The sequence below is a fragment of the Apteryx rowi genome, unplaced genomic scaffold (assembly GCF_003343035.1).
Source record: "Apteryx rowi isolate R43461 unplaced genomic scaffold, aptRow1 scaffold_15, whole genome shotgun sequence".
Lineage (NCBI taxonomy): Eukaryota > Metazoa > Chordata > Aves > Apterygiformes > Apterygidae > Apteryx > Apteryx rowi.
In genome coordinates, this window is record NW_020447752.1 from 13,628 (window position 1) to 22,349 (window position 8,722).

At 67.2% G+C, this 8,722-nt stretch overlaps 1 protein-coding gene across 1 annotated transcript in view; it reads right to left on the reverse strand.

Moving 5' to 3' along the window:
• SH2B3 (SH2B adaptor protein 3) overlaps window positions 1–1,960 on the reverse strand; it is a gene marked incomplete at its 3' end in the record, with an annotated part of 15,562 nt that extends 13,602 nt beyond the window's left edge. Inside the window, 2 exon segments of the mRNA XM_026058769.1 lie at window positions 1–324; window positions 1,479–1,960. The exon segment at window positions 1–324 is cut by the window's left edge and continues 52 nt beyond it. Coding sequence (XP_025914554.1) covers window positions 1–324; window positions 1,479–1,535 — 381 coding nt within the window.
• Window positions 1,961–8,722: the final 6,762 nt, after the last annotated feature.

Consider the following 8,722-nt stretch of genomic DNA (forward strand, 5'->3'; position numbering starts at 1 on the left):
GTCCGGGTGCCGGCGCGGCGCCTCCCGGTAGTCGCGCGCGGGGCCGGCGGGCAGGATGCGGAGCTGGCTGCTGGCGAAGCCCTCCTTCACCTCGTGGCAGAAGTACTGCTGGAAGAGGTCGGTGAAGTGCACCGAGAAGTTCTCGGCGGCCAGCGGGTCGTGGTGCGGGTGCTCGGTGGCGAAGCGCAGGTAGTGGCGGGCCAGCTCCTTGGCGGTGCTGATGGCGTGCAGCTCGCAGAACTCGCTCCAGCCCCGGGGCCGCGCTGGCGTGCCTGCCGGCACGGCGTGCCCGTTCATCGCGGAGGCTCCGGCGCCGCGCGGCTGCTGCAAGACACAGAGCGTGTGAGCGGCGGCAGCGCCTCGCCTCGCCTCGCCTCGCCGGCCGCCCGCCTCGCCCCCCCGCCCTGACGCCCTCCCCCCGGCACAAGCACGAATCCCGCGGGCACCGCAGAGCGGCCCGAGCGCCGTCCTTCCGCTGATTCATACCCACAGCGAAAGATCTTGCGGCATTTTGTTCATCCCCTGCTCCAAGCTCCGTCCTTGCACCCGTTGGGCGCCCGGCCGGATGCATCCCCCCGGCAAGCAGCACGGCAGCGAGCTGCACCGCCATGGAAAACTGCGGGACGCCGGCACGGCTCCCCGCGAAAGGAGAGTGATCCACACGGCCGGGAGAGGCCGAGACCGCTCCGAGCATCCTCGCCGCCGCGCCGAGCYGGCGGAGCGGGGCCGTGCCTCGGTTTCCCCGCGGCCGGGCGAGGGCGCGCGGGGTGGCCGGCCGGCCGGGGTGCCGCGGCGGCTCCCRGCGTCTGCCGGGCTTCCTGCTCGCACAGCTGCCTGCATCTCCCCGCGGGAACGCGCGGCCGGCTGCATCCGGTTTCATTTTGCCAAGGCTTAACAGCCCTCGGGGGTTTCCTCCAAGGACCTCGTTAAGTCGAGCTGATAAAGCTTGGGGGGGGGGGGACGGGGGACGGGATGGGCCATACGCAGTAAATATCTGCAAAATCCAGGGACTCCGCTGGCAGATTGACCCATCCCCAGGGGCACGGGAAGAAGCAGCTACACAACCAGGAATGGGGAAAGGCATCCCGGGAGCGCCGGCCCGCATGCCTCTGACCCTCCGGAGGCACGAGGCGACGGGAACGTTTCACCCGCGAGGGAGCTGCCACCGCCGCGGGACCCCGGGCGAACGGCACCCGCGGAGCCCCGCACCGGCCGCTCCCAGCCCGCGTCCTCGCGTCCGAGCCGGCGGCTCAGGGAGAGGAAACCGGCTCCTAAAGCCGGAGCACCATTSGGGTTGGAAAGACTTGAACCGCGGCGGGTGGGAGCCGGGGTCGCCCCGCTCCGTTTTGCAGGCACCAGGAGACCTTGAAACCGCGGGCGTGCCGCCAGCCTGGCCGCCACCGGAGACATGGGAAAAAGCCGGGGTCGGCTCCCGGCTCGCCCCACGGCCGGGCTCCGGCGCCTGTTTACTACCGTACCTTGTGCTCGCGCGCGGCATTTATCGGAGGCGCGCACGCCACGCGGGCAGGAAACATCCTTCCCCTGCCYGTATCCTGCCGCTCCCGGGACGCCCTCGGCGCTCCTCCACCRCGGCGGCCTCCCGAAAGCACGGCCCGGCCGCGGCAGCGCCACGCGGGTGCTAGAAGGGGAGCAAAAGTGACTGCATGCTTTTCTGGGGGTGGGGAGGGAAAATAAGAAAAATAATAATAACCCAAAAAAAAAAAGAAATCGCAGGGGCCGGGAGGAAGCGAGCGGGGAGATTTGGGCAGCGCCAGCGCGGCGGAGCTTGTTTGCAGACAGCGAGGATGATAAAAGTTCGCCCCGCCGGGAAGCCGGACCTCTATCTCCGCAGAGCCGCCGGGCTTCCTATTACGTCCGCAGAAGTTTCTAGACGAGGGGAGATTTTATCTGCCCCCGGACGGCCTCGCCGGGGCCCGGCTTCCCGGCGGAGCCGCGCGGGGCTGGGGCTGGGGCTGGGGCTGGGGCTGGGGCTGGGGCCCGGCCGGAGGCGCCGTGCCGCGGGGGCGAGCGCGAGCGCCCCAGCGCAACCCCCCGCGGGGGCCCCCGGGCGCCGCCGTCTATCAGCGCCGCCAGCCCGCGGATGACTCAGCACCCTCCGCCGCGCTCCCGCTTCCTCCCGGCTCCGCCGCCGGCTCCGCCGCCGGACACCCGGCCCCAGAGGCGCATCCGACCCGGGGGGGCAGCAGGCGGCACCCTCTCCCCCCGCCCCTTCCCGGTTCCCGCCGCCAGGTTCCCGCGCCGTCGCCCGCGGGAAACGCTGGCTCCCGCGGAGCTGCAGGTGCAAGCGGCGCGATGCCGGCGTCGGGAGAGGCCGCGAGCGGGTCGGCTCGTGCTTTTTCCAGCCAGCGTCCCGATGGGAAATGCACTCCCTCCGCTTCCTCCTGCCTTAACGCCGCCCGGGCGCCCACCGCCGGGATGTCGCTCCACGCGAGGGCTCGGAGGCACGGGCTGCCTGGAGCAGCAGGGAGCGGAAGGAGTCTCCTGTCCCCCTCCGACCAGCCCGAGCGGCTCCCATTCGGCCCAGCCAGGAAGATTTTGGCACCGCGGTATTTTTACGCTCGTGTTTTTTTGATCTCGGAAATGAGAGTAATGCAGGAACGGCCGGAATTCGACCCGCAATTGCTCCAGCCCAGTATTTCGTCTCAGCAAGCTGCCGTCTCCCACGAAGATCTTGTCCTAATCACTAGCAGCTCCAGCCAGGCTTAATCCCTGGAGCAGGACACGGACATCCCTTCCAAACCCGCCCGCTGGCGCTACTGCGACGGGAAGAGCCCCGGCCCCGCGCTGGTCCCCCGGGCGCATCGTCCCCCTCCGCGATGCCCAGACGCAGCAGGCGGCCGCGCTTGGGGCCAGAATTCCTTCCCAAAGCCCTTGCGCTCCACGCGCTCCTCCGAGGCGCTCCTCCGGGCTGTCCTGCAGCTCCGTGCGACGCCCGAGCAATCCTTGCAGCAGCTAATCAACTCCATCCGCACCAGACGGAGAGCCCCGGCTTCCCGCCGGCACAGCCGGGGCTTGCCGAGGTCCGGCGCTGTTCCTTCCTCCCACGGCGGGCCTGGAGCAGCGCTTCCCGCCCCCCCGCGCCGCTTTCCCAGGGAAGGGCCGGCCGCCGGCACGCTTTGATCCGGGCGGTGGCAACGGGCCTGGACTTGCGCAAGGATTAATCCCTGCAGCCCAGCTGCTTCCAGGCCTCCTGGGAGATTTAATTAAACACTTCCACCAGCGGCATTGCCCAAGCCGGCAAGCGGCGGYGAGGGGAACCCGAGGCAGCGGGAGAGACGGACTGGGCATGAGGGCTGTGTGCTCCTTCCTGGCTGCGAAACAGGATACAAGCAAACAACAAAAAACACTGAAAAGCAAAACAAAAATAAAAATAGAAAAATTAAAAAAAAAAATCGGTAAATGCATATGTTATTTGAATTATTTGAATCGCACCCAGATGCGCTGGCAGCACGGAGCAGCACCTGCGCCCCGCACAGGGCTGTGTGGGACACGGGGCCTCGTGCCGGGCTGCGGGAAAAGGCCGCCCGCCGGCAACTCCCGCTGCAGACTGCGGGGAAAGCTGCTTTACGGCGCAAAGGCCGCGCTTCCTGCGCACGTTTTATCTGCGCAAACCCAGCCGCGCGCAGGCACACGCGAGCCCCGGTCCCGCGGGCCACGGAGCATGTGCGAGCCGAGCCCGGCAGCGCGCAGCGGGGCCAGCGCACAGCGATCCGAAAACGAAACCGGCCCCGGCCCCGCGCCGCTGCTGCTCACGCCAGGAAAGCGCGAGCCAGCAGCGCACGTAGGAAATCCGATTTGCGCGCAGCCCCCTCGGCTCTCCCGGGAACGACTTCGCAAACCGGATAGAAAGCTGTGCGGCCCGTGGCATTTTTAGCCCGACAGCTAAATAAGGGACCCTTTAATAAGTGCGAAGCTATTAAAAAGTCGCCCTGTGAACTATTTTCAGGAGGGAGCAAAGCGAGCGGCTGGTGACACCCTCGCCTGCCCCGCAGCTCCCGGCTTCCCGAGTCCCAGAAATACAAAGTTCCCACAATCCCCCGAGCGGGAACATTGTTCCTTCCCAGGATGTCCTCCATGAAAAGAGCTATTCTGAGCGCGGCAGCAGCCTTTCTTGGCACGGCCCCGCAGCCCGCGCGCGACGCCGCTCCAAAAGGCCGCGCTACAATGAACGGCGCTTTTCAGCGCCCGAGTATCCGGGGTCGGGGCGCTCGGGAAGGGCAGGTTTTAGGGGCCAGCCCGCAGGGTGGGCGGCGCGGGCCGGCTCCCGGGAAGGACCCCGCAGCGGGGACAGGGGTGACGCCGGCCCTGCCCTGCCCCGAGCATCCGCCCGCATCCCGCTGTGCCGATCCCACCAGCCGCGACGGCCCGGAGCGACCGGCTGGAGGTGGCCCAGACGGACGGGTACGACGGCAACCGCGGGGCCGTTTTGGGCTGAGCGTGTAAAACGCAGCCGCTTTGCAGCCCGGAGCAGGGCAGCAGGCTCTAGCCCAGGAGAAGTGGGAAATCGCCGCGGGCAAAACACCCCGATGTGCAGGAAAGGGGGGAAAAACATAACGAAGGAGCGCGCCCGGGAGCTGCGCTCGCCTCGCGCAGGGTTATTACCCGACACGTTTACAGCGCGGCCCCCGGCACCGGCGCCGCAGGGCAGCGCGGCCCATTTAAAGYGGTTCCAGCTCCGCGCCCTTAAAAAGCCCCGCGAAGTTTTATTGCTGCCTTTCAACACGCGTCCAGCGCATTATTCTCCATTCCTGCAGCCCGGCTTCGCCAGCAGTGAAATTGCTGCTGATTTACACTGGTGCAGCAGAATAAAAAAAAAGAAGAGGAAAAAAAGAAAGAAAGGAGAAAAAAAAAAAAAAGCCTGTGGATGCCGGCCAGGGCTTTTCCTATCTCGGAGCGGCCGCGATCCGGCGCCTGGCACAGCGCAGCATTACCGGAGCCACGGAGCGGCGCAGGCACGCTGCGCTGCACGGYGCTAATGACTTAATGAGAGGAAATGAGGGTTTATGTGGCCTCTAATAACCCCCCGGAAAGCAGCACCCAGCTATTCGCAGAGTCGCCGTAAGCCGGCCGAGCACGCCGGGGTCGCGCACCAGCCTGACCCGACCCCGGCAGCGCAGCCGAAACTGCCCGGCGCTATCGACAGCGAAATCTGTCTTCTCCAAACTGAAGCTGCTCCCCCCCCCCCCCCCCCCCCCCCCCCCCCCCCCCCCCCCCCCCCCCCCCCCCCCCCCCGGCGCAGGGCCGGCTCCAGCGCACACCTCCCTCATACTATGCTGCAAGCCGCCGTTATTCCACACGCGGGCCCCGCGCCAGCGGGCAGCCGGCCGGAGAGCCGGCTGCACCCAGCCCAGCGGTGCCCGGCACCCAGCCCGCTCCACGCGCCAGCTCTGCCCGGCACAGACCCGCGCCCCGCGTTGCCGATGCCCCGGCTGCACTGTGCACGCAACCGGTGCAGGGTCCAAGGGCGCATTCCCACGCCAGGCTGGGAAACGCAGCAGGGCCGGGAGCCCCTCGGCCCTGGATGAGCTCCTGGGCCAGGCGCCAGCCCCCCCACCAGCTCCTGCAGCACCCACCCGGCGGGGATTCTCCAGCGGCTCGTATAAGGTGGTCTTGCAGCACCGCTCCCTGCAACCCAGACGGCTTTTTCCATGTGAACTGAAGGCACCCAGCATGTCYGGAGAGTTTTCCTCCCTTTTCTTCYGCTAAAGCTGCTTGAATTGAACCAGCAGATTCAAAAGTGACAGTGGAGCAGGTCAGAGAGACCCCACACCACATGCTCATGTAAGTTCTATTTTCTTAGGAAATCAGGTTAAAAGTAGAGGGCTTCGGGGGGGGGCTGGTTTCTTTCTCCCATTCCTCCTTTCCAGCAGGATATATATACACCTCCCGTTTGCTGCCTGGCCCTATAAACGGCTCATCAAAAACTTGCTCTATTAGAGGCCAGAGCTGCCCTTAGGCGGCGGTTTTGCCCGMGTCGAGCTGCCCTGCAGACATGCGCAAACGCGGCCAGCGTTACACCTTTACGGCTGGGGAAATCCGCCCGCTCGGCTTCCCCGGCCACTTCACGGGTACCGACTATACCGGGGTGACCGTCCCGCACGGATCCCAGGCCGGACACAAGCTCCGCGCTTGCTTATCCCACAGGAGCCGACTGGGACGAGCCACTGCGTCCAGCCCGGCTCCTCCGAAGATGCTATTCCCGCGGTGCGAGCCTGGCCGCCGCGGGCAGCTCTGCTTGCTCCCGGATCGCCGCAGCGCCCATCACCGCGGTGTCTGGCGCAAGGCAGCACGACTCGCACCCGCCACACGGCGCTCTGCCGCCCGAGCACGGGGCAGCCCCTCGTGACGGGCTCTCCGGGCTGGGGCTGTTGCGTTGCACTAAATCCATCCCTGCTGTGTCCGCGCGGGAGAAGACGAGGTCTGGAGCGAGGCAGCGAGACGGGGGCCCTCGGCTTTCCCCGCGGGTAACTCCGCGCGTGGCGGGGTGCAGCCGGGCACGGGGCACGTGGCAGGGCGCAGGGTGGCACCCGCCGGCTCTGCCGCCTCCCCGGCCCCCGGCTGGATGCAGCCCTTCCTCCTCGCCGAGCCGCAGCAGCGGCAGCGCCGCTGACGGTACCGCAAAACCCTCCCAGCGCAAAGGTCCTGCACTTTCACTTTGTCTCAGTTGCTGGGATTTGTCCAAACGTCTTCACGCTATCAGGGTTGTTTCACAGGAGAGCACAGATCTTGCACGAAAGGCGCAGCTGGTGGGGAGGAAACAGCGGGTTTCGCTCTCGTTAAACAAGACGCAAGGCCCCCTCGAAAGCCGCGGCACTGGGAGACAAATCTCTCCGGAGCAATGCAGGACGCTGGCAGAACAGCCGCTCCGCTGGCTCCAGTGAAACGAAAAGGGCTCTTTTCAGAGGCAGTAAATACATGAAGGCAAAAGCAGAAAAAGGAAGTATTTGGGGGAATACACAAGGACAAAGCCCTCCTTGAAAGGAGGTCAAGTTAAAAAGAAACCCGAGGCACCAATCTCTTCCCAAACAAGCCAGAGCAAAGCCTTCCAGCAATTTCACGGGCCTTTAAACTCCAATCCCAAAACCTGCCAGGACAGCCCAGCGGCACACAGGGACACACGGGAACAGGCATCCCAGCAGCGCCCATCCCAGCACCGGCCACCTCTTCCTCCAGCTGCTTTTAGTACCTTAGTGCAACAAGCCAAAAAGTCCCTGGGACACCAGCCCACAGCTCCGGCACATCTTGAATCAATTTGCAACTACAATATCGAAATCGCAGCTCGACAACTCTCCCCCGTTTCCTTGACAGTAAATCCCAGCCCGGGCAGCAATGACCGCGTTACTCCCACCGTCAGAGCCAGCAGGCTGGCTCCCTTCGCGGGTGACCCGGCCGCGCTCCCGCCCGTGCCAAGGGCTTGGCACGCCGGCCAGGAGGCTGCYGGGACGCTGACCGCCGGCACACCGGCCTCGTGCTTGGGGCCTCTCCGCCTGCCAAGACGGGCAGCGCCTTTGAGCCAGCAAAGTCCCCGGGGAGCAGAAAGCCAGAGAAGCCGCTTGGCAGGCTCCGACCGGCCTGCAGCTGGCACCTCCGCTTGGCGCTTGCAGCAGGCATGGGGGCGCAGGAGAAGGGGGGATGGGGYGAGCATGTGGGGCACAGCCCCATGGACAGGGTGACACCCCCCGACGGGGCTGCCCAAGCAGGTGAACATCTCCCCACTGCACCCTCCAAGAGGGCCCAATCCATGCCAGGGGCTGCAGGGGTCCGGGGCCAGCAGAGGAAGGGTGCAKGGCTGGCTCCATGCATCCAGCACCSCTGGATTGRGGGTCTCCAGAACAGGGGGTGCCAGGGGTGAACAGGCTCCCCAGGACCAGGGGAAGAGGGTACCCAGGGGCAATAGGGTCCCTGTCCCAAGGGGAAAGAGGGGTGCTGGGAGGAAGGGGGCCCCCAGGACAGGATGTCCCCGATGGGACCTGGCTCACAGCACAGGGGGTGCCGGGGGAAGGGGGTGCCCAGGACGGCAGGTCCCCAAGGGGAACAGGGTCCCCAGGGCAGCGGGTGCTGGGGGCAAGGGGGTTCCCACGATAGGGAGCCCCYGAGGGTGACCAGCACCCCCAGGACAGAGGGTGCCGGAGGAAGGAGGCCCCGGGACAAGAGAGGGGAGAGCGGTGCGAGAGGGGTCAGGGTCCCGGAGAGGGGACGGCGGCGCACGGCAGCCCCGGCGGGGAAGGAGGTGCCGGCGCGGCGCAGAGCGGCGGTTCCGGGCGGGGAGCAGAAGCGGCTGCCGCTGCCCGACGTCCCCGGCCGGACCCGCCGCCGCTTTCGCTTTGCAGCGCCGCCGCCTCCGCGGAGCCGGGCCGCTGCCCGGGACATCGGACCCGACCCGACCCCGCTGCGCGCCCGCGGTTACCTGCAGGAGAAGGCGCCCGTGCGCCGCTCGCCCATGGTGGTGCGCGGCGGAGCGCCGAGCCCGGGCGCGCCGAGCGACGCGACGCGACGCGACGGGACGGACGGCACAGACGGGGCGCACGGCTCGGCTCGGCTCAACTCAAGCAGGAAACCGGCGCAGGCGGCTCCGCATTTCCGCCGTGCGGAGCCGCGGCGGCGCGGGGCGCGGACCCCGGCCCCGGGCGGTTATGTAAAGCGGAGCGGCGCGGGCGAGGGCGGAGGCTGCGCGGGGGCGGAGCGGCCGCGCCGGGTTTGG